The sequence below is a fragment of the Geotrypetes seraphini genome, chromosome 6 (genome assembly GCF_902459505.1).
Source record: "Geotrypetes seraphini chromosome 6, aGeoSer1.1, whole genome shotgun sequence".
NCBI classification, from domain to species: domain Eukaryota; kingdom Metazoa; phylum Chordata; class Amphibia; order Gymnophiona; family Dermophiidae; genus Geotrypetes; species Geotrypetes seraphini.
Genome location: NC_047089.1, coordinates 219375446 through 219401734, shown reverse-complemented (window position 1 = coordinate 219401734; position 26289 = coordinate 219375446). Strand labels below are relative to the sequence as shown.

Genomic DNA, 26289 nt, shown 5'->3' with positions numbered 1-26289 from the left:
AGGTATTACTGAGTAATTTAAATATTATGATGAATTGGCTAATTTGGGGGTATAAACTTTTTCTGTAAGTAAAACTTTGTTTTATGAGCATTAATGGGTTTTAATAAAATTATACAGGGATTACGCACATAAAAATGACCTGATGGTGCATATTTTTATGCAACTAGTGTGTAGGTAGGGTTGGCCTTCCTTCTATTTTAGGTAAATGAAGCCCCAAATCTCTCCATATCCCCTCTATATTTAGGATTATTCTGGGCCACAACATGGGTACATCACAGGCAGAGATGCAGTTTATACATGTAAGGCCCAATAGTCAAAGGATTTAGGCTCGTAATTTAGCATTATGCTCCTAAACTGGTCTCTGAAAATTTACTAGGGCTGAATGCCTACTGTTGTACTCAAGATTTCACTAAACTCCTAATGTAGGAGCAAGAAAAGTGAGTGGCAACAGGGATGGATTTGGGATGGGGAAAAAAAGACAGTCTTACCTTTATAAGCGTGGAGGGGCATAATCGAAAGGGATGTCTAAATCCGTTTACGTCCATCTTGCAAGTCGTCCAAAGTAAAAATCAGCTTAAGACACATTTTCAAAAGATACGTCCAACTTTTTTTTCGTTTCAAAAATCGTCTAATTATACGTCCTGCCGATCTGATCGTCCAAGCCACTAAATCGTCTATCTTTATACCACATTTCCGTCCAACTTTTCGTCCAAGTCAAAAACGCCTAGAACAAGTCCTGTTGGACATGGGAGGGGTCTGCAAAGTGATGGACTACACACCGAGACATGCCACCTAAATAGTGGGGTACCTTACAGGGCACTGCTGTGAACTTCACAAAAAGGGTGCCATGGCTTCTCCTCCCTACAGCTCCCTTATAAGTCATGATGAGCCCCCCCAAACCACCTCCAGAATCTCCTAGACCCACTTATCTACCACTCCAATAGCCCTTATGACTGCAGGAGCCACTTATATGCCAGTACATAAGGGTTTGGGGGATGTATAGGGGAGTGCACATGTTTAAGGATCAATGCAGTGATTACAGGGGCTTATGGGCATGGGTCCTCCTTTCTATGGGTCCCTAACCCACCCCCAAGACGACTTAAGCAACCTCTGTGCTGGACGACTAGGCTTTCCTATGCCAGGCGGACAGGTGATGATGGTCTGGAGGCTGAATTTTAAAGTTATGATTAAAATTTTTATGGGGGTGGGGGGGTTGGTGATCACTGGGGTATTGTGTGGGGGTCTGTTTTATGTGTTTGCAGTGCTTATCTGGCGACTTTAGGTGGGTTTTTGTGACTTGTACCATGTTTTACATGGTCTAAGTCACAACGTCCAAGTTCCGTCTAGACTCTTGTAAAACTTTCGGTTATAAATGCTGTATGACTAAGTCTAAGCCGGCCCATGTCCCGCCCAACTCCCGCCCTCGACACGCCTCCCGAAATGCCCCGTTTAGCTTTGGTCGTTCAGGGGCACTATGAAGGCCTAGGTCGTTTAGAAATACGTTCAAAACCCGTTTTTATTATCGGCACTTGGACGTTTTTGAGAAATGTTCATCCAAGTGCCGACTTAGGCCGGTTTTGGACATTTTTCTCTTTCGATTATGAGCCTCTTAACTTTTAAGCTCCTAACTTAATTTGAATTTTCAGTTGAAAACTTAGGGGCCCTTTTACTAAAGCGTAGGGCTACTTTTACTAAGGTGCATTAGCGTTTTTAGCGCATGCAGCAGATTAGCACGTGCTAAACCTGCGCTACACGGCTAGAACTAACGCCAGCCCAATGCAGGCATTAGCTTCTAGCGCACGCTATTCTGCGCATTAAAGCCCTAACGCAGCTTAGTAAAAGGAGCCTTTAGTGTGCACTAATTGAATTTTCACACACTAAACCCCTCTTTTACTAAGGCGTGCTAGCCAATTTGGCGCGCACTAATGATTAGCGTGCGCTAAATACCACATGCTCATTATATTCTATGGACGCATTAGCATTTAGTGCATGCTAATTGTTAGCGCTAAATCTGTTAGCGCACCTTAGTAAAAGGACCCCTAAGTGAAGAAACCCATAGGTATAAAATCGGATTTTTACCATTTAGTGCACAATGATGTGGCTAATAGGGCACATATTTAGGAGCTTAATTTTTTTAATATTGGCTAGGGTTATCTAGAAAAAGGAGGGTGAATTGAGACATCCAGGAAGTAAAACCCGGATGTCTCAATCTGTCCTCCTTACTTCTTTTGCTTTCAACGGAAGTAAAACCCGGATGTCTCAATCTTTCCTCCTTACTTCTATTGCTTTCAATGGAAGTAAAACCCGGATGTCTCAATCTTTCCTCCTTACTTCTATTGCTTTCAACGGAAGTAAAACCCAGATGTCTCAATCTGTCCTCCTTACTTCTATTGCTTTCAACGGAAGTAAAACCCGGATGTCTCAATCTGTCCTCTTTACTTCTATTGCTTTCAAAGGAAGTAAAACCCGGATGTCTCAATATGTCCTCCTTACTTCTTTTGCTTTCAACGGAAGTAAAACCCGGATGTCTCAATCTTTCCTCCTTACTTCTATTGCTTTCAATGGAAGTAAAACCCGGATGTCTCAATCTTTCCTCCTTACTTCTATTGCTTTCAACGGAAGTAAAACCCGGATGTCTCAATCTGTCCTCCTTACTTCTATTGCTTTCAACGGAAGTAAAACCCGGATGTCTCAATCTGTCCTCTTTACTTCTATTGCTTTCAAAGGAAGTAAAACCCGGATGTCTCAATCTGTCCTCCTTACTTCTTTTGCTTTCAACGGAATTAAAACACGGATGTCTCAATCTGTCCTCCTTACTTCTATTGCTTTCAACGGAAGTAAAACCCGGATGTCTCAATCTTTCCTCCTTACTTCTATTGCTTTCAATGGAAGTAAAACCCGGATGTCTCAATCTTTCCTCCTTACTTCTATTGCTTTCAACGGAAGTAAAACCCGGATGTCTCAATCTGTCCTCCTTACTTCTATTGCTTTCAACGGAAGTAAAACCCGGATGTCTCAGTCTGTCCTCCTTACTTCTATTGCTTTCAACGGAAGTAAAACCCGGATGTCACAATCTGTCCTACTTACTTCTATTGCTTTCAACGGAAGTAAAACCCGGATGTCTCAATCTGTCCTACTTACTTCTATTGCTTTCAACGGAAGTAAAACCCGGATGTCTCAATATGTCCTACTTACTTCTATTGCTTTCAACGGAAGTAAAACCCGGATGTCTCAATCTGTCTTCCTTACTTCTATTGCTTTCAAAGGAAGTAAAACCCGGATGTCTCAGTCTGTCCTACTTACTTCTATTGCTTTCAACGGAAGTAAAACCCGGATGTCTCAATCTTTCCTCCTTACTTCTATTGCTTTCAACGGAAGTAAAACCCAGATGTCTCAATCTGTCCTACTTACTTCTATTGCTTTCAACGGAAGTAAAACCCGGATGTCTCAATCTGTCCTATTTACTTCTATTGCTTTCAACGGAAGTAAAACCCGGATGTCTCAATCTGTCCTCCTTACTTCTTTTGCTTTCAACGGAAGTAAAACCCGGATGTCTCAATCTTTCCTCCTTACTTCTATTGCTTTCAATGGAAGTAAAACCCGGATGTCTCAATCTTTCCTCCTTACTTCTATTGCTTTCAACGGAAGTAAAACCCAGATGTCTCAATCTGTCCTCCTTACTTCTATTGCTTTCAACGGAAGTAAAACCCGGATGTCTCAATCTGTCCTCTTTACTTCTATTGCTTTCAAAGGAAGTAAAACCCGGATGTCTCAATATGTCCTCCTTACTTCTTTTGCTTTCAACGGAAGTAAAACCCGGATGTCTCAATCTTTCCTCCTTACTTCTATTGCTTTCAATGGAAGTAAAACCCGGATGTCTCAATCTTTCCTCCTTACTTCTATTGCTTTCAACGGAAGTAAAACCCGGATGTCTCAATCTGTCCTCCTTACTTCTATTGCTTTCAACGGAAGTAAAACCCGGATGTCTCAATCTGTCCTCTTTACTTCTATTGCTTTCAAAGGAAGTAAAACCCGGATGTCTCAATCTGTCCTCCTTACTTCTTTTGCTTTCAACGGAATTAAAACACGGATGTCTCAATCTGTCCTCCTTACTTCTATTGCTTTCAACGGAAGTAAAACCCGGATGTCTCAATCTTTCCTCCTTACTTCTATTGCTTTCAATGGAAGTAAAACCCGGATGTCTCAATCTTTCCTCCTTACTTCTATTGCTTTCAACGGAAGTAAAACCCGGATGTCTCAATCTGTCCTCCTTACTTCTATTGCTTTCAACGGAAGTAAAACCCGGATGTCTCAGTCTGTCCTCCTTACTTCTATTGCTTTCAACGGAAGTAAAACCCGGATGTCACAATCTGTCCTACTTACTTCTATTGCTTTCAACGGAAGTAAAACCCGGATGTCTCAATCTGTCCTACTTACTTCTATTGCTTTCAACGGAAGTAAAACCCGGATGTCTCAATATGTCCTACTTACTTCTATTGCTTTCAACGGAAGTAAAACCCGGATGTCTCAATCTGTCTTCCTTACTTCTATTGCTTTCAAAGGAAGTAAAACCCGGATGTCTCAGTCTGTCCTACTTACTTCTATTGCTTTCAACGGAAGTAAAACCCGGATGTCTCAATCTTTCCTCCTTACTTCTATTGCTTTCAACGGAAGTAAAACCCAGATGTCTCAATCTGTCCTACTTACTTCTATTGCTTTCAACGGAAGTAAAACCCGGATGTCTCAATCTGTCCTATTTACTTCTATTGCTTTCAACGGAAGTAAAACCCGGATGTCTCAATCTGTCCTCCTTTTTCTGGAGCCATATGGTATCCCAATATTGGGAGAGTACTATGGAGTATGTGGTTTTTGAAAAAGAATGGAGAAAAAGCCCCAAAACCATGTACAGCAATAATCACAAACTTTGTGACAGGCTGCCAAAATACTATCACGGGCATTAAAAAACTCCACAAAATACCAACCATATCTCACAAAGGAACATCCCACTAGTATGCACATATGAAAAACACAAAAAAGAACAAAACTTAACTGTCTGTTGAATTCTTCTAAGAATTCCCCGAAGATAAGTGTTTCAACACCCACACTTTTCAGCGTGATGTTTTTTAAAAAATAATTCCTTCCATATATAAACCACATGGAAGGCTTTACATTTTATGTTACATTATTACTTTTGTTGTTGTAAATTTTATGTATTTGCTTATGGAAACTTGAAAAAGTATAAATAAATTTTAAAAAATTCCTTCATCTAAAGTCTTCACAAATCTCCCAACAAGAATCTTGTTTCACCAGCTATCCTGGCTGCATCAGGGGAAGTTCTAAATTCATTTGTGCACTAACAGCTCACAGCAGGCATGGCAATAAGTTGATGCCGGTTCATTAACTTCCAGTATACTGTATACTCTATTTCCGGGTTACCCAGTTATTTTTTTTAAAAAATGCACACCACTCTATTTTTTTGATTCAGTCCTTTTAACCAAATAGTGTCCAAAGAAAAAATCCACTTTTGCTCCAATTGATACAATCTTTCCTTCACATGCCCCTTTCTTTGAGAATATTCAATGTGATCTAAGACTGTGCATAAAAAATTCTTAATAACGTGTTTGGTAAGGATGCAAAGCCTTGTTAATACATCCACTTCACTCTGGTGATCTATATTGTACCAATGTTCAAATAATCACATTTTCAAGGGTCTGGAGGTATGACTGGGATTGTTCTCCCTTGAGAAAAGGAGACTGTGAGGGGATATGATCGAGACTTTCAAAATACTGAAAGAAATCGACAAAATAGAGCAGGAAAATAAATTATTTACAATGCCCAATGTGACACGGACAAGAGGACATGGACTGAAGCTAAGGGGGGACAAGTCCAGGACAAATATAAGAAAGTTCTGCTCCACACAACGAGTGGTGAACACCTGGAATGCTCTCCCAGAGGAGGTTATTGCGGAATCCACTGTTCTAGGATTTAAAAGCAAACTAGATGCACATTAGAGAATGACACGGTGACAAAATTCATCACCATTCCCGTCCCTGCGGATAACCGCGGGAAATAATCCCATGCCATTTTCTAGTGTCTATTTCAACCTCGGTCCTTTTACACCAGCATTCTTCAAAGCAAAGCTTGCGGGTCAGTGGCTGTGGCCATTCATACTCTGATTCTTATGGGAGCCAAGGATAATGAAGCCATTGTGACATCACTGATGTGATTGGCTCTTAGGCACTGGTGGAATGAGGCATTATGACATCACAATATCTGTTCTGGATACCAGAGACTGTCATTCTGTAGTGTCTGTTTCAACCTCAGTCCTTCTACACCAGCATTCTTCAAAGCAAAGCTTGCGGGTCAGTGGTTGTGCCCAATTATACTCTGATTCTTTCCTCTCTCCTTAAAGAATGACATGAAGATGGTTTCCCGCGGTTATCCGCGGGGACGGGAACGGTGATGAATTTTGTCACCGTGTCATTCTCTAATGCACATCTCCTTACAAGAGGCATAGAGGGATATGAGTGACTAGAATTACGCCAGGTGTACACCTGGCTGGGCCTCGGCGGGTGCGGATCACCGGACTTGATGGACCGAAGGTTTGATCCGGAGATGGCAATTCTTGTGTTCTTATGACTAATGATGTAACACAATTTACATGGGCATATCAGTAAATAGATGACATTCGCTATATTACAGAAGGTCAGAGATTTCAAAATTATTGTTTTCTTCTCCAAAAATTTTACTTCAGCACCCTCTTGCATCAATTCACAAGCAGTACATCGGTCACACATAAAGGGGCAGATTCTACAAACGTGAGTCCAAATTGTAGGCGGCGGTAGATGTCCTTCCGCTGTCTGGCAGCCAATTGGGACGCACATTTTTAAAAACCCAAAAACACTGTAGGCGTTTTTTGCTGGTGCAGGAAGATGCTTAGGGACATTTAAGCTCGCCCAAGGCTGGGTGTGGATGTGGTTTTGCCCAGAAGTGGCCTTGAGCGAGCTTAAGCGACCCTAGGCATCTCTCTAGACCCGCAACAGATGCTTGAAATGTAGGCTAGCAAAATACTAGCCTACATTTCAAAACTTAAAAGTAAATGTGGCCAACTCAGCTGATCGCAGCAAGGAAATCCTTTCGTGGAGTCTTGCCAACTCAGCTGATCGGAGGAAAACTACCCCTGCCACCATCAGCTGAGCGGCTGTGGCAGGGGACCCCCCCCCCCAACAAGTACCCCTGAAATCAGCAATAGGGATGCCTGCTCCCTCCTGCTGCTGGCCCATGATCCTTCAACACCCCCTCCCCCCGCAAAGCACCATCAGCAGGAAGGATGCCCATTCCTTCCTGCCGCCCACCCCTGAATCCCTGACACCTCCCCCAGAAAGTAGCCTGACAGGAGGGATGTCTACTCCCTTCTGTTGCCACCCCCCATCCCCACTCCAACCAGTGACATCCCCAAACCTCAAGACCCCCCAAGGCACCTCCCCAAATCTCTAGACCCCCACCCCATACCCTAAGATCACCCCAACACCCCCACCCCTCTGTATGGGGTAACCCGAAAATAGAGTATATACCTGAAGTGAATGAATCGGCATCAACTTATTGCCGTGCCATGTTTCTGATATTGTGCACACTAGTGGGATGTTCCTTTGTGAGATATGGTTGATATGTTGTGGAGTTTTTTATGCCCGTGATAGTATTTTGGTAACCATTCATAAAGTTCTTGATTATTGCTGTACATGGTTTTGAGGCTTTTCCCTCATTATGTTTGAAAAAACACATATTCCATAGTGCTCTCCCACAGTAACTTTATGATTATTTTGATGTGACAGCATATGGCTGTTCGACTGATATTTGGGCTGAAGAAAAATTACCATATTAGTCCTTACTATCGACTGCTGTATTGGCTCCCGGTGGAAGCACGAGTACTGTTCAAACTTTCGTTCATTTGTTTTAGGCTGGTTTGGGGATCTGCCCCAAATTACCTTTCATCTCATTTTGTGTTATATAGTCCAACAAGGACTATAGTCCCCTGCCCACCCCCTTGTAAATTCCCCCCCAAAATCTCTTCCTCTTTTGCTACATCATTCTCCTCAAAGTCCCATCCATGTAAACAACTCCCTAAATTGCAATTCTCCAGGAAATGTAAACAAATCCCTAAATTATAATTCTCCTGGACTTGTCCAGTTATTTTTTTTTTCTTCTTTAGCAATTCAAAAATCCTAAATTGTATTCTCCTGGAAATGTCCAGCTAGATTCTTTTGTAAACCACCTAGAACTGCAAGGTATGGGCAGAATAGAAGTCATTAATGTAATGTAATGTAACTAGGAATTCCAATTTATTTGCCCATCCAAAAATTACCGGCTGCAGATATAAGACCTTTTTGGACAGGACTCTTGCATTTCAAGCAAGTTAGCAGCAGTCCTGGTGGGGTAATTGGTGGAGTTGTGTTGTCAAGTCAAAGTTGTTTGATAAATTTATTACCTAAATGAGGACATTACTGTTAATAAAATTTCATATTGAATTTTTTAGGAAAATTGTTGTATTTCAATTAATTGTATTTCGCTGATTGTCCAGCCTTCTTCTGTGTAAACTGCCTAGAAATTGTTTGATTATGGCGGTATAGAAGAATAAAGTTATACTATGTTATAGCTACTACACAGTATTTTTAATCTCTATATTGGGCCTGTAGTTTATAAAAAAGGCACATTTACATGTGTACTTTGAATGCTAACATTTACACTTGCTTCTAAGCAGGCAGAAAGGACTGCGACTTCAGTCTAGTTGAGATTTTTGACAGTTTACCCAGAATATTTTACAAAGATATGTAGGTGCCTATGGAGCTAATTTTCAAAAGAGAAAAACGTCCCAAAAATAGCATAACGTAGCATTTAGACATTTTTTTTTGCTAAAATGTTCAAATTGCCATTTTGGAAACACATTTGTAGACAGTTTTCTATGCTGTTTGTCTGCAGCGTGTCTAAATCTCAAGGGGGTGTGTTGGGGGCATGTTTTGGGTGGGACTAGGGCAGGCTTATGATTTGGAGGTTTTTCTGACATAATGGAACATTGTAGAAATTGTCCGGGGCAAAACCTGGACATCTGAAGCTAGACCAGTGCCAAAAAAGTGGACAAACTGACCAGAAGACCACTGGAGGCATGAAGGCATTCCCCCCCTTACTCCCCCAGTGGTTACTGATACCAGCTTACATTCGAAGCTTGTGTGCTGTGCTGTTTGTTGTAGCTTCTTGGATTTTTTTGTGACTTTTATGCTTTTATATTTAAGGCATCCAAGGAGCCCATAAGACCCCTGAGGAATGCATTTTTATTTTGCCGAAACATGGCCCTTGTTGGGTCATTTGTATTTTACACATTATTTGGTTTTTATCTTGTGGGTCACTTGTGACTGTGTACAGCCTTTGTGGATTGTTTTAAGATTATTGGTTTTAAGTTATTTGGGTGCTTATTAAATTACAAACTGGTCCATCTGATCTTCTGTTCCACAATCTTTTTGTTGTTTTGCTGCTTTATTTCCTTTGTGGAACCTTTTGGTGCTATTTGGATTTTGTTGTTTTGTTTTCAGAGCAAAACGTGGGCATTTGAGGTCCTGTACTAAAAAGGTGGACAAACTGACCAGATGACCGCTGGAGGCACGAAGGCATGGCACCCCTTACTCCCCCCAAAAGATGTGAATGAAACAGTACATACCAGCCTGTATGACAGCTTCAGATGTTATGACCAGTCCTATTAGAGCAGTGAGCAGGTCTCTGGAGTAGCCTAATGGTTGATACAGGTGACTGCACAGAAGGGAACCCAGGTCCATATCCCACTCTAACTAGTACACTTGTGGTGGAAAGTGTTAGCCCTCTAAAACCTACTATACCTTCATACAGGCGACACCTGCAGGCATAAGGGTTATTGTTGTGGTGTAAAGTTGGGTCCAGTAGGTTTTAAGTGGGTTTTGGAGGGCTCAGCACACAATATAAGGGGGTAATGGTCAGAAGGATACCTGGGATCTTTTATTTAAAATTCTCTGTAGTGCCCCTTAGGCTGCCCACTGCTCGGCTGGGATGTTTGTGTGGCCATTCTGATAAGAATGTTGACCCCGCTTACATCCCAATGGATGGTTTTTGTGCAGTTTTCATATGGATTTCCCCCCCCCCCCCCCCCCCCGAAAATGGTTCAGAAAGAGAAACAAATTGAAGACAAACTCATCTAAGAACTGGCCATTTGCAAAACAAAAAGATATATGTTTTTCTGGTTTGAAAATGGTCATGTTTGCCACAGGATTTTTGGATGTGGTTCGCAAAATGTCTAAACTCAGATTTAGACTTCTCAGTATACAAATAAGCAAAATATATATCTGGCTTATAAAGTAAAGTGTTCACATACGCTCAGAATTGTGAAATTTGACCAAGAGCGTTAGCTCCTATAGCCAAACCCACCGCCCCATCACTGTGTATGACTTATTTTGAAAAAGAGCTTGGAATGAACATACTGTTCAAATGCTCAACTAATTTTCAATGGCAAAAAAGAGAAAGAAGTTCCCACTTAGCTTTCAACTTCTTTCTCTCTTTTGCCATTGAAAATTAGTTGAGCATTTGAACAGTATGTTCATTCCAAGCTCTTTTTCAAAATAAGTCATACACAGTGATGGGGCGGTGGGTTTGGCTATAGGAGCTAACGCTCTTGGTCAAATGTCACAATTCTGAGTGTATGTGAACACTTTACTTACTTTATAAGCCAGATATATATTTTGCTTATTTGTACACTGAGAAGTCTTACCAGTTATACAGTATTACTTTGACTTCTTTGCCCTTTAAGCTACGACAACACACACCCTCTACTATATTCAGTGTGACTTAAACTCAGATTTAGACATCACATCAAAAATGCTCCTCCACATGTCTCTGTAAAATGGAGTGGAAATAGGTGCCTGCTTATCCTACAAACTCGATGACCTGTTAGAAAATGACCCTTCCACAAATCGGTTATTAGGAATAGTTGGGATAGCAAAGGAGAGGAATTATGGTACCTTGTGTAACTTTTCCATTCAGCACTGCGTCTCCTATTGTGTCACTCACCAAATTCTGTATCAGAGAAAATTCATAGGTTCTCAGTGCATTGTAGTACACATGGTCTTACATAAGCATTTCAAAAATATACAACTCGCTGTTCTTATTGGGTCTAATTCTAAAAAAAAGGCGCCTAGTGGCGACTAGCCAAATTCCGCACACAGCTCCAAAATTTGTTAATTGACTTTAATTGGCATTTCCAGTGCAATGGGTGTTGAGGACCTGAACGCTTAGGTAGTCACCCTCAAACCACGTGCTCTTGCAGAAGGCATTAATCATTTTCTTCAGCTCTGCCTCCTTTCCCAGTGGGCTGGGCTGTAGCGTCTCAGTTTGTCCCTTTTGCAAGCGTGTTCAGAAGTTATCTGATCTGTTCTGAATTAGAGAATGGCACGGGGACAAATTTGTCCCCGTCTCTGCAGGAACTCAATTTCCCCGCAAGTTTTGTCGCTGTCCCTGCCCCATTCCTGTAAGCTTTGTCTTAACTGCACAAGCCTCACACACTTATGATTTTAAAGTGTTTGAGGCTGGTGCAGATGAGGACAGAGCTTAGGCATTGGTGGAATGAGGCATTATGACATCACAGTCTCAGCTCTAGAATGTTGCTACTTATGATTTTAAAGTGTTTGAGGCTTGTGCAGATGAGGACAGAGCTTAGGCATTGGTGGAATGAGGCATTATGACATCACAGTCTCAGCTCTAGAATGTTGCTACTTATGATTTTAAAGTGTTTGAGGCTTGTGCAGATGAGGACAGAGTTTAGGCATTGGTGGAATGAGGCATTATGACATCACAGTCTGAGCTCTAGAATGTTGCTACTTATGATTTTAAAGTGTTTGAGGCTTGTGCAGATGAGGACAGAGCTTAGGCATTGGTGGAATGAGGCATTATGACATCACAATCTGAGCTCTAGAATGTTGTTACTTATGATTTTAAAGTGTTTGAGGCTTGTGCAGATAAGGACAGAGCATGCAGGAATAGGGCAGGAACAGGAAAAGAACTCTCCAGGACAGGATGGGAAAATGAGTTCCTGTGGGGAAGGGGAAAAATTTGTCCCTGTGTTATTCTCTACTCTGAATTTATTGGGGGGGGGGGGTTGGGGGAGTTGTGGAGGGGGGGTTCTTTCCATTTTTTGAGGCTTTCAGTGCTGCAGAGGTTCCCAGTACCCTGGGGCGTCTCTGACTGCGAGAGACTTTTGTTAGAGATCTGGTGTTAGCAGGCTTCTCTGATCTCAGGGTATCTAGCCAGCCTGATCAAATGGTTGAGATCACTTGGGGACCTTACCCCTCATTGCGAGGCTCACCCCGGATTTTGTCCACAAGCTGTGTGGCCCTGAGTCAATCCAGAGAGCCAATGAGGGTGCCAGATGCATACTTTACTCTCCCTGTTGATGCACGAGGAGCTGTTGGGGTCGAGTCCACAGCCTACCTTTGCTGAAAGTCCAGCTGGCAGCCTGTTGAAACAAGCATCTGGTTTTGGTGCTTGACTGAGGCAGACATCTCCTCTCTATTTCAGCTGCAGTTACAACTCAACCAGTTCCAGCACAAGCAGGCACATGTGCGTACTGGCTATTGCAGCCTATGAGAAAAATCGGGGAAGCGGTGTGTGTCTTAAAATCTGTTTCAAAGGTTTCTGTTAATAACTGTGGTATATCAAATAAAGAAACTGTAAATGTAAAAATTCTTTCCCCAAATATTTGGTATTTTAAATTTGCTTCTTTGTGCAGTTGTTAGCTCTAAAATCGCTATTGTGGTGTCCATCTTGGATTTACCAATTTGATTTAAAAACCTCTCTCTGCCTTAATATCCCTCAATTTTGCAATAACTCTGCATAGATGGACTCCTCAGGCTCTGCTACAGTGGATTCATGCTATATTTGCGCTGGATGGCTATTTGAGGAGCTCCACGTGCTGTGTGGCTTGCGAGGGAGAGGTAGGGGCCTCGGGCTCAGCTCCATCCAATCTCTTAAGGGGGTTAGGATGCCAGACAGGCCATTTGGGGGGGGGGGGAAGGGGGGTGATGGTTAAAATGTCCTAGAGGCGTCAAAAGCCAAGTCCATGTCTGCGACAACTGAAAACACCATTAAAAGTTTTTTTAAAAACCACATTAATTTAACTTTAATTGAAGTTGCATGGGAACTTCAGCACTGTGCCTACCAGTGCCTAAGTCAAGGTGTCTACTGACGCCTAACAATGCCTACGTGTAAAGTGGGCAAAGTTAGGAGCAAAGAATAGGCATGGTGAGGAAAAATTCTAGAAACAGTGCCCTACCGGCACCAAAGTTAATTGGGAAAAGCTGTTTAAAATGGCAAACAATGTCAAATTTAAAGCGCCTACTGATACCTAAATAAAAGGCGCCGGAATCATACCTCCAAAGGCATCCACCAGCAGGTCAGGATTAATTCATCGAGGGCCCCTAGGCACACAAGTACACTGGGCCCCTCTGCCCCGCCCCACCATGCGCCCAGGTGGAAACAGGAAGCTGCGTCAGAGGGAAGCTTTGGGCAAGCAGCACCGCTTGCACAATTACAGTTCCCGTTGCCTTTCTTACCCGCCTTGCTTGCTTGTCTTACTTTCCGTCGATGGGGGAGGGGCTGCGGTGCCGATCGGGGTGGGGCCCACATTGCCGATCGGGGGGAGGGGGGCCGCGTTGCCAATCGATGCTGGAGGGGCCCATCGCTGTTTGGAAAAAAACAATGTTGATGCCCTCCTTCATCAGGCCCCTCCTGACTATTTCGGGCCCTAGACATGTGCCTACTTGGCCTATTGGTTATTCCTGCCCTGCCCACCAGCATCTAATGCCATATAGGTGTGATTAATGCCAGAAGTGGCATTAGGCACCGTAAAGTCCCTATGTAGGCACCATTCATGGCAAAGACAGGCGCTGGAAATGCAGACCTTGAAAACCCTGGCCTACATTTCCAGTGCCTATCTTTCCCGGAGGTGCGATTCTCTAAACGGTGCCATGACATGATCGGCAGCCACTTTTGAGGCAGCTGCTGATATCAGCACTGTTTAGAATCTGGGTCGGTATGACTTAGGCAGGAAAATCCTGGCCTAATTTACCTGCGCCTGATGCCTACTGGTGCCTAGTGGTTGATTGACAACCACACCAAGCAGTGCCTAGGAGTCGGGCACCGTTAGGGCCGTTTATATAATCAGACCCATTGTGCCTGAGCAAAGACAATGGACAGGGGTATGAATGATGCACAAAGTTAGGGAAAGTTTCTGTATAATGGATAACGTGTATGTGTGCAATAGAAAATGGCTGTTCATACAAGATAGACACGGAGATAAGGGTGTACTTTTTTAAATGAGGAATGATCCTTGAAACAGCATATCAAGCGAAACGCTGAATTCGCGTTGGATCACCATTCAGTGTATCCACTTAAGATGAGATACGTTTTTTTCACTAAAGTTCAACTTAACTTATATATTTATTTAAATTATATGCAAGAATTGAAACAAAATGAGTTCTCTTGGCCAATGAGGATGCTGGCTATTGTCATACTCAAGTATTACATGAAATAGGGCACTCGGGTGTAGCCGCTGAGGCCATAGGAAGTTTGGGGAAGTATTATCTGATGAAATAGATAATTATGAGCTTTTGCAAGTATGAATTTTCTGCAGACATGAAGTAATATGAAATATAATTGTGCATGTGACTCTGAAAGCTCATCAGTCCTGCCCATGGGTTCCAGGCGTTATTATTAGAAATCATTTTTATTACATTTTTTTTTTTAACATAACATAATCAACGATTTAACTTACCAGTTACACATAGGCCCTCTTTTCCCGAGCCGTGGTAGAGATTTCTACCGCAGCCCAGGGCGCTAAATGCTCAGACACTTCGACTCTCATAGAATTCTATGAGCGTCAGAGCAGCATTCAAACATTTAGCGCTCCGGGCCGCGGTAGAAACCTCTACCACGGCTTAGTAAAGGGGAGGGGGAATAGAGTGGAAAAACACCTCCCCACCCCTTAAACCCCCTAAAATTTCACTACCCCAATTCCATCATATAAGAGACAAGGGACTAACCCAGTGGGCAAGCTGTGAAGAAAAACATAGACTGGTGCAATAGTCAGACAATGATATTGTAGTAGGTTTCTAATGGGTTTAAGAATATACTTCATAATTTAGATGATGAAGAGTTCAACAAAGGAGTCCATATTTTCATATTCAGACATTACTGAGGAGGCTCAGTCTATTGACACTATTAGCCTCTGGTGATGGAAGAAGCTTGTTTTTAATGGAGATTTTAATGGAGAATTTCCCTGTCAGCTTGGAGAGCAATACAGGCCCCCTTTGAATAAGATTATTTAGAAAGGGAAGTTTAATTCTGTTTATATTTTGGATCCAGAACTGTGATCATTGTTATATCGGTCCCGTCTCTTAAATTCATAAATACTCGACGACAAGTTATCTTTTCTGTTTCAGCACCCCAAATCTGGAATTCTCTCCCTATCTATCTAAGGGAAGAAACAAACATAGAAAAATTCAAAGGTAAGCTGAAGAGTTTTCTCTTTAAAGATGCCTTCTCTACTTAATCTTCTCTACACAAATTAATAACAATTCTTTTACCTCTAATCTTCTACTGAAGTATTCAGCTTTTTCCCTTCCTTATGTATTTTCCTTACTTGTTTTTCTATCTTTAAAATATATTGTAACTTTTACCCATGCGTTTCCTCATGTATCATGTTTTGTTACGTTTTGTATTTTTTCTGTCAATAACGTGTTTAGTTTTATTTAATGTATTATTCCCCTTTTATTGTAATTTTAATAACATGTACATCGCTTAGAACGTGGATTAAGCGATTAATCAAATTTTTAATAAACTTGAAACTTAATAAACTTGATATTTTACGCTTATGTTGTCTTTGGCAATAATTTATTGTGTATGTTGTCTCTGTAAAGAACTTAGAACTTTTGGATTATGCAGTATAAACCATGTAAATAATAATAATTCATGCCTAGCAATAACTAGAACAGGTTTTAAATTGCAAATGGGGCTCACTTGCAACAAAAAAAGGTGGTTCCCGTGCGGTCTCTGAAAGCTGTTATGAAATCAGCATAAAATAATCCTAATTTCCCTTTTTATTCATTTGATCGTTGCTTGTTAAAATATCCTTGTTAAAGGTATTCACTTTATGTGAATTTTTGGTCACTCTTTTTCTTATCAAGCCACAACTGTTTGGAATAGATTTTTATTTGATAATCAAATAACAATTTTCATATTCCTCTTCCCAAAGTCATGCATTTGGGCTGCAAAAACCTGAAGGAACAGTACAGTTTAGGGGAGTGAAGAACTTATGTGCACGACAGAAGAGCGGGGCTTGGGTGTGATTGTATGTGATGATCTTAAGATGGACAAATAGGTTGAAAAGGTGATGACAAAAGCTGGAAGGATGCTAGGGTGCATAGGAAGAGGTATGGCCAGTAGGAAAATGAGGTATTGATGCCCCTGTATAAAACTCTGGTGAGACCTCATTTAGAATACTGTGTAAAATTCTGGAGGCTTCACATTCAAAAAGATATAAAAAGGATGGAGTCTGTCCAGAGGAAGGTTACTAAATGGTGCGTGATCTTCATCATAAGTCATATGGAGTTGCAATCTTATCTCACAAAAATGTCCCTTTCCAATTATTGGAATTGAAATCCGATCCAGAGGGGAGGTGGCTAGTGGTTATGGCAAAAATATTTTCTCAAGAGGTTCTTCTACTTAACATATATGCTCCTAACATTGATTCCCCTGAATTTTTCACACAACTTTTTCAAAATATTTCTGATTTTGATCCCCCTTCCTATTATAATGTTGGGAGATTTTAATTTGCCTTTCGATATCTGGCTAGATAGGCATTCTTCTAGTACCATTATTCCCTCTAAAGCTAATCTTACCCTTCACTCTGATTAAACAGTACAACCTAGTTGAACCCTAGAGATTACTTCATCCTGATACTAGAGATTACACTTATTTTTCCTCCCCACACAATAGTTATTCTAGAATTGATTATTTTCTCATTTCCTCCTCCATGGTGCCAAATCTAGAATCTTCTCATATAAATACTATCGTTATTTCAGATCATGCCACTATATCTATTGACCTGAAATGGTCCGCTCCCATATCTTCAAGAGTCATTCAGTCCAGCGAATGGCCACCCGGATGGTCTCGGGACTCAAGGATCTCCCGTACGAGGAACGGCTGGATAAATTACGGCTATACTCACTCGAGGAACGCAGAGAGAGGGGAGACATGATCGAGACGTTCAAATACCTCACGGGCCGTATCGAGGTAGAAGAAGATATCTTCTTTTTCAAAGGTCCGATGGCGACAAGAGGACATCCATGGAAAATCAGGGGCGGGAAATTGCACGGCGACACCAGGAAATACTTTTTCACCGAAAGAGTGGTTGATCGCTGGAATAGATTTCCACTTCAGGTGATCGAGGCAAGCAACGTGCCTGATTTTAAGAAGAAATGGGATCGTCACGTGGGATCCCTGCACAGAGCTAAATAGGGGAGGGTCATTAGGGTGGGCAGACTAGATGGGCCACGGCCCTTATCTGCCGTCTTTTTCTATGTTTCTATGATCCCCCCTCTGAAGGCTAAATAACTCTCTTTTAAAGGATGATTCCGGTAAAGAACGACTTATCAAATTTATTGACAAATTTTTTCAATTTAATAGTTAGGATTCATTGGATCCCTTAACAATCTGGGAGGCCTTCAAGGTTTCATTAAGAGGTGAGCTAATATCGATCCAGGCATATCAAAGCGAAATAGAGCGGAGCTGCAAAATCTAGAGTTATGAATCAAAAATTGTGAAAAAGAATTCTTTGATACTAATGATAAAGGTCTTTTACCTGAAATTTATAAATTGAAATATTCCTATAACAAACTAGTTAGTGTTAACAGCAAGATATCTTTGTTATTTCCACTAAGGGCTCCTTTTATGAATGTGCGGTAGCGGTTTAACGCGTGTAATAGCTCACGCTAAACCGCCGGCCGCGCTAGCCGCTACCGCCTCCTCTTGAGCAGGCGGTAGTTTTCTGGCTAGAGCGTGGGTAGCGCGTGATTAAAAATCACACGCGTTAAAGCCGCTACCGGGCTTAGTAACAGGAGCCCTAAATATTATGTAGAAATGAATAAAAGTAGCAAAATGCTTGCTAATTATCTTAAAAGGAAGAGGATTAAAGTCCAGATTCTGTCTATTAAAACCCAAGCTGGTCAGCTTCTCTCCTCACATGATGATATCTCTAAGGCCTTCCACACGTTTTACTCCCAACTCTATTCTTCTGAAGTAAATAATATTTCAGCCTGTGTCACCGAATTTTTTAACTCTCTACAATCTCCTAAATTTACTGAAGTTGACAATACTGCTTTACAGAGTCCGTTTGAGGTATCCGACACCATATCGGCCATAAAGCATTTATCATGAGGGAAATCCCCTGGATCTGAAAGCCTTATCGTGGAGTTTTACAAACTCTTTAGAGATCATTTTTCCCCTATAATTACTGCTTTATTCAACTCTTTTCAATCACACACGGTATCTAATAGCCACTTTCTAGATGCTATAATTACGGTCATCCCTAAACCCAATAAAGATCCTCAGTTGGTTCAAAAGTATAGGCTGATCTTTCTTTTAAATACCGATTACAAAATATATACTACAATTCTTTCACATAGACTTCAAAGCTCCATAAGTAAAATCATTTCATCCCATGAAGTAGGCTTTATGCCTGGTAGACTTATAACGGACAGCTCTCGTCTCTTTTTTCATCTAGTGGATGCATTGCTCTGTCACTGGACACAGAAAAAGCGTTCGATAGGGTAGAATGGTCTCATCTTTTTCAGACCATGAATTGGTTTGGTTTTCATCCTAAATTTATAGAATATGTGAAGATTCTTTATTCTAATCCTAAGGCCTCTATTCTCACTAATACACTGCTCCCTCCGTATTCGTGGTTTCAGCAATCGCGGTTTCGATTATTCACGGTTTTTAGCTTGCTGGCTCTTCCCCCCAAATTACATCAGCTTGCATAGAGAGATCACTGATTCCAAGCGTTTACAGAGAAAATTGCTGATTCCCAGCACTTTCTTCACTGTGCTTTGCCTCTCCTTCAGGAACAGACCAGGTCTCCCACCGTGTTATTCGCGATTTCACTATATTCACGATGGTTTTTAATAGAAAACAGCAAATAGCATATGAAAAAGTTATTCACTGTTTTTCTGTACTTGCGATTCTGTTAATCCTCTATCACAGCGAATATGGAGAGAGAAGTGTAATAACGTCACCCTTTTTTGCCTTGGAAAGAGGCACACGACAGGGATGCCCTCTGTCACCTTATCTTTTTAATTTAGCTCTTGAACCTCTTCTCCTGGCTATTATTTCACGTGAGATAATCTCAGGTGTCTCCCGCAATAAAGTACAATACAAATTAACATCATACGCTGATGACGTGCTATTACATATCACCAATCCGGAACGCTCACTACCTGCCCTCTTTGATCTAATTCATTCGTATTCCCTCTTTTCTGGTTACAAAATTAATAGAAACATAGAAAGATGACGGCAGATAAGGGCTATAGCCCATCAAGTCTGCCCACTCTCTTGACCCACCCCTTGGAGTCAACTGACCCCTTTAATTATACTGCCACTTTACTTTACCCTAGTGACCCTATTCCTGGACTTGACCCCGTAGGGATCCCACATAGGTATCCCATTTATTCTTAAATTTAATCAGCAGAAAACTGAAGTTTTACCTCTTAATGCTCACCCTCTCCTAGGACTGGGCCAACCTTTTAACCAACTGTAATCCCCCTCTCATATAAGATACAATACTTGGGTGTAGACCTCTACGCTACTCTACGCTACTCTACGCTATCACAACAGTGATAATCTTATTTGTGCTACGAAAACAATACTACGATCATGGCATCCCCCTCATCTTTCCTGGTGGGGCAGGAATGAAACAATTAAAATGGTCAAGATTAATTTTGTCCTCAGCAGATTCCCCATTTATTTCCAACTCCTTTCTATAAAATGGTTGACAAACACATCTCTGCCTTTATATGGAAGCACAAACCTCCCAGAGTTGCATTTAAGAAACTCAAAGCCTCTAAAGATAAAGCGGGAGTATTGTTGCCTGGTCTCTTAACTTATCATAAAGCTTTCATCTTACAACAGGCTAGTCAATGGTTTTCATCTGCCTCGAGTTATCACCCTCTGTGGTTATGTTTAGAACACATGCTTTTTGCGGTCTCTACTTCGCTTGTTCCTTTATTAACCTCTGATACCCCTCTTCAGAGAACAAATTCCATCATTTCCCAATCAGTGTACTGTCTCCTAGAACTGGACAAACTTTTAGAAGTACCAATTGGTAATTCTACACAAATATCACTCTGGTATAACACACACCTCCTGATCAACAAGACTGTTATATTTTGGCCGGCATGGGCCAAATTGGGGATTTGGTACCTAGCTGACATCTGCACCTCAACTTTACAACTTCTGTCCTTCACAGATTTACAGGCTAAATTTACCCTCCCAGCCTCAGAATTTTATTAATGGCTTTAACTCACGAGAGCAATCAATAAATCAAACGTCTTGCAAGCAGTAGTTAAAAATGTTCCTACACTGGTTGACATGGACAGATTTTTCAATTTGAAAGAAACCACAAGAACAAGGGGTCACTCGATGAAATTGAAGGGGGACAGTTTTAGAACAAACGCAAGGAAATTCTTTTTCACACAGAGGGTGGTGGACACATGGAACACCCTTCCGGAAGCCGTGATAGGAAATAGCACAGTACAGGGTTTCAAGGAAGACCTGGATAGGTTCCTGGAGGACAAAGGGATTGAGGGGTACAGATAAGAGCAGTGGAAGGTTTAGAGATAAGTGTAGAGGTAGGCATAAAATTAGTCAGGGACTGCTGCTCAGGCAATATGCCTGATGGGCCGCCGCGTGAGCGGACCGCTGGGCAGGATGGACCTCTGGTCTGCCCCGGCGGAGGCGACTACTTATGTACTTATGGTCCCTTTATTCCTTAAACTATCGGCCTCAGGTCACATAGCATCACATATCTATAAGATATTTAGCAAATTTCGGTTTGATACCTATACTTCCTTACAAAAATCTTGGGTACTAGACCTTGGCTGTCAAATACATGATGGGCAATGGTTAATCATTTGGTCTAAAACTCTTAGAACCATCCCTTCTGCTAATTCAATTCAACCCATGTTTTTCTTACACCAAAGAGCAAATTGGACGCCTCAAAAATTTCACGTCTAACCAATGTTGGAGCTGTAAATCACTTCCAGGTACCTTATTACATATGCTTGTAGAATGTCCATGTTTAAAAAATTTTTGGACTGATGTTTGGTCTATTATCCAATGTTTGACTTCCAGGCTAATTCATCTGCAAGTGAAATTGTTTTGAAATCAGAGGCTCCCGTCTATTAAGCGTCCTGCGTCTCAACATGCTTTATTCGATACTTTTCTCATTATTGCATGGAGACTAATACTATCCAATTGGAAATCGTTTGACTCGCTTAGTGCACATTTTTGGTTACATTCTGTATTACTACAACACACCACCATCCCCTTCTTTTACTATGGTGCACTAACCGATTAGCGCATGCTAATCAAATTAGCATGCGCTAAACGCTAACGTGTTCATAGACTAACATATACGCGTTAATGTTTAGCGCACGCTAAATCGGTTAGCTCACCTTAGTAAAAGAGGGGGCATGCCTCTGAATACCAAAATTGTTACGAAATGGGCCAATTTTAAAGATTATTTAGATTTTCTTTAAAGTTTCCATAATTCTGTACACCAGTGTTTTTCAACCTTTTTACACCAATGGACCGGCAGAAATAAAATAATTATTCTGTGGACCGGCATCGGTCCGTAGACCGGCAAGTGAAGAACACTGGGCTAAGTCGTGGGCCAGACCCCGCCCATCTCTACCCAATGTCCACCCCAGACCTCGCCCCCATAATAGTACTAATTGCACCTTGCGTGTCCCTTGCCTCATCTGGAAGCCTTCCCTCTGACGTTGCAACGTCAGAGAGAAGGCTTCCGGTTCAGGCGCAGGCAGGGCCGGATTTAGAAGAAAAGAGGCCCTAGGCTATTCCACTTATGAGGCCCTTTCACCTCCCAATTTTAAGTTTGTAAATTACATGAGAGATAATAAAATACATCATTACTGTGATATATATCAATATGTTAAATGAAACATGTTGTTATTGGTACTAATCTTTATAAAAAATGTGACACGGATCTTGAGGCTCTAGGCTGAAGCCTAGTTAGTCTAGTTAGCCTATAGGAAAATCCGGCCCTGCGCGCAGGACGCCCGTAGGAGCCGCTGCCTGTGGCTTTGTGCACTGAATCAGTGAGGAAGAGGGAGCTGGCTCGAAGATAACGCCGCATCGATCGCACCGTGGACCGGCGGTTGAAGAACACTGTTTTGGGCCTGAAGCACGTGGTTGTTTTACTTTGGACTTTTGCCGGAGCAGTTTTATTCCACAGAGGGAGGTCTAATGTTACTTTTATTCTCATCTGCATTTTTTTGCACGTATCAGCCTTGTTTGTTATGCAGTAGGACTTCTGAAACTCAGCTGGGTCCACAGGCCATCAAGTTTTAACTTCTAAGAACATAAGAATAGCCTTACTGGGTCAGACGAATGGTCAATGCATATTCATTGGGGAAATCCTGAAAACCCGACTGGATTGCGGCCCTCGAGGACCAACATTGGACACCCCTGCTCTATGGTATTATCAGGTTAGGATACTTGCTCCCAGAATTTACCTCTAACTTTCAACATTTTCTTGACAACCAATACACAATTCCCACCAGGACTTATCAATACCTTTATTAAATATGAATTAATTACTACAAAATACAAAAAAGCTATTCACATAATTTATACAAATTATTGCACCATTTTATTATTAAATTATGAATTCTAAAATATATAACCTAAATCACATCACATTTCATACATCTATCATACAACCAGAGCCCACCAGTTCATCCAACCCATTAAAAATGTCCTTGTGCAGTTCCATTAAATGTTCACCCATATTACCGTATGTTAGCATCATCCAATATACATTGCACTTGATGTTTCTTTGTTGCATCTATTCATCAGTCAGTTTGATTTTCATATATCATGTTCTTTACTATTCCATAATGCCACAAGCTTTTCAAGTTATGCACGATGATCAGGCTTAAATTGACTGATGAATAGATGCAACAAAGAGACATCAAGTACAATGTTTATTAGATGCTGCTAACATACAGTTATACGAGGGAACATTTAATGGAACTGCACAAGGACATTTTTAATGGGTTGGATGAACCGGTGGGCTCTGGCTGTATGATAGATGTATGAAATGTGATGTGATTTAGGTGATTTAGATTATATATTTTAGAATTCATAATTTAATAATAAAATGGTGCAATAATGTGCATAAATTATGCGAATAGCTTTTTTGTATTTTGTACTAATTATTTTCAACATTGAGGGAAATTTTCAAAGCACTTTACCTGGGTAAATTTTCCTCTCAGATTGGTTAAACGTTTGTGTGATTTTGCACAGCACCTGCCCTTTTAGCTGGGTTAGAAAAGATATTTCTGGGGCTGTGTTAGTTGGGAGGGAAAAACTATTTAGTAATTTGGCATATTCTAAAATACAAAAAACATATATGCTCCTCCCCCCTCCTCCACCACCCATATCAATAAATACTAAAATACACATTTGCTGGGGGGGGGGTCTATTCAAAAATTACTTTCTAACTTTTCTGGCCATTTCCACAGAGAAAGTGATTAGGATACAATGATGACCCTGTATAATCATTTTGTCTTTAAAATCTTTTTCGCTCAACAGGCCTGATGGCAGGATCCCGAGGGCTAGAATGTCCTATCACTTGCAGCTATAAGCAACGACCTACCAGTGGTTCTCAAATTCAGCATCGCTCCAGAGTGGTGTGCCAAGATCCTGCACCACTCCCAGAATGCCACCTGCAACACAAGGCAACCAGTCAAATACACAAGAGCATTATCCTATATCCATGCAGTGTCAACAGGAATAACTGGGCAGACTGATCTATTCTGAAAAAAAAAAAAAAAAGCCTTTTAATTTAACTCGACAGGTAATTACCATTACATCAAAACCAAGCAGTGGGGAGCGATACAGAAAGGCTTGCAACAGAGTTGCGTGCGGATGTCTGAGTGCTTGGCTTTTACCGAAGGCATAATAGCAAGGAATGCAGCAAGTTAATCATATGCAAATTTTATGTCTGACAAATCTGCAGCAAACATGGAGGACAGTGCGCCAGATGCATGCACACAAGGTTTCGTGGTAAGCACATTGGCACGTGTCCTTCAGCAACTAAATATGAACCTTTCCAAAATTGTCTGTACTTAAAATTTTTGAGAGGCTCATATTTATGTGCAGAAAAACAGGCTTTCGCTTTCAGTTTTGTTCAAATTCGTGCATGTGTTTGTTATTTATCATCTGCCTTTAAAACTTGCACAGACTTCCTTCCGCTTGCATAACAAGATGAAACCAGCACTTAAATGTGAAAGATTGACAAGAAATCTCTGTAAAACCTTCTATTCTACCCTGGACCCTCATGGTAAATTTCTCGCATTGTCTAAAGTGGTCAGTGTACTCTCTGCATAGCATGGAATACGAATACCTAAAGTAGCTCATCAGCATACATTTTAATACAACTTGTGGCTGTGTTTTCTACATGAGTTAACACCCGTACACAAGTCTTCTCTGCATTGTTTGTCGCGTAGAATTGGTGTTGAACCATCGGTATCCCCTGCAACTAAACCTATGGTTGCTTTCTGCACTGGTCCCAGCATACATAAGAGGCAATAATCTCCAATGCCACCAGAGCTAGCTATCAAAACTGCCTTTATAGAAAGAAATACAGAAAATGCAAAGGAGAGAACAACCATCAAGGAGCAGTGGGGTACCAAGGGGGGACGGTCTGCCCCAGGTTTATACCATAGGGGGGAGGGTGCTCCCAGGGCCAGCATCGTGGTTTGGGAGTCTCTAACTCCTTGTGACAGTCTTCACAACTTGATGCTCATGTTGGCGTCAGGCTTTCCTCTCTGCTGCGTCCTGCCTTCACAGAAGCAGGAAGTAGGTGGGACCAGCAGTGAGGAAGGCCTGACACCAGCAAGAGCAGCGAGTTGTGAAGCTGATGATTAGGAGGAGAAAGAGAAAAGGTTCCCATCCATGGGGGGTGGGGTGTTAGAGAAATGCTGCACACAATTGGTAGTGGGGGGGATGGGGGAGGGAGGAGTAAGGAAGAAAGCTGTCCAATTGGGGGTGAGAGAAAAGGAAGATCAAGGTAGGGAGAGGAAAGAGAGATGCTAGACTAAGGGGAAGGGAGGATGGGAGGGAAAGGAAGGAGAGGAGATGCCAGAGCATGGAGAGGAGGGAGAGATGGAACGGAAGGAGAGAAGAGGAGAGAGATGCCAGGGCACAGAGGAGGGAAGGGAAAGAGACCGAGATGCCAGTCCATGGGGTGGGGTGAGAAGGAAGAAAGGAGAAGAGAGAGAGATACCAGAGCATGGGGTGGGGGTAGAGACAAAGAAAGAAAAATGAAAAGGGAATGAAGCTGAAATGAATCATGTATAAAGGAGAGAAGGGGCACTAGATAGACAGTTTATAAAAGAGACATAGAAAGAGGGAAGATGCCATATGGAAGCGGAAGAGGGCAGACATTAGATGGAAGGGAGAGACAGGGCAGATAGTGGATGGAAGGAGTAGAGAAAGAGGGCAGATGCTGCATGGAAGGGAAAGAGAGGACAGATGCTGGTGGAAAGAAGAAAGTGAAGAGAAGATGAGGAAAACAGAAGCCAGAGATGACAAAAGGCAGAAAAAAAGGTTTTTGTTTCTTTAGAATGAAGTAGTATTGTAGCTGTATTGATAAACATTTATAAATAAAACATGGAAATAAGGTAATCTTTTTATTAGACTAATTTTAATACTTTTTTTTTTTTTTTACTAAATTTCAGAAACCAAAACCCCCTTCCTCAGGTCAGGACAGGATACTGTAACAGCAGTATACTGTACTGATCCAAAGAAGGAGGTTTTGGTCTCTGAAAGCTAATTGAAAAATGTACAGTACCGTATTAGTCCAATAAAAAGGTATTTTCCATTTTTTGTTTTATTTATGTTTGTTAATTTATAAAGTGG

General features: G+C 41.5%; 1 protein-coding gene across 11 annotated transcripts in view; it reads right to left on the bottom strand.

The window, feature by feature from the left end:
• Positions 1-26289, bottom strand: part of DMTN (dematin actin binding protein) — a 131127-nt gene that overhangs the window by 70608 nt on the left and 34230 nt on the right. For 7 of the 11 annotated variants that reach the window (XM_033948317.1, XM_033948318.1, XM_033948321.1 and 4 more), the window contains 2 exons: positions 24023-24092; positions 11037-11091 (listed from right to left, as the gene is read on the bottom strand). In XM_033948317.1, the coding sequence (XP_033804208.1) occupies positions 11037-11054 (18 nt within the window). In that variant the 5' untranslated portion in view covers positions 11055-11091; positions 24023-24092. The remainder of the gene's footprint in view (positions 1-11036; positions 11092-24022; positions 24093-26289) is intronic. The other 4 variants (XM_033948326.1, XM_033948325.1, XM_033948324.1 and 1 more) reach the window with 1 other exon arrangement.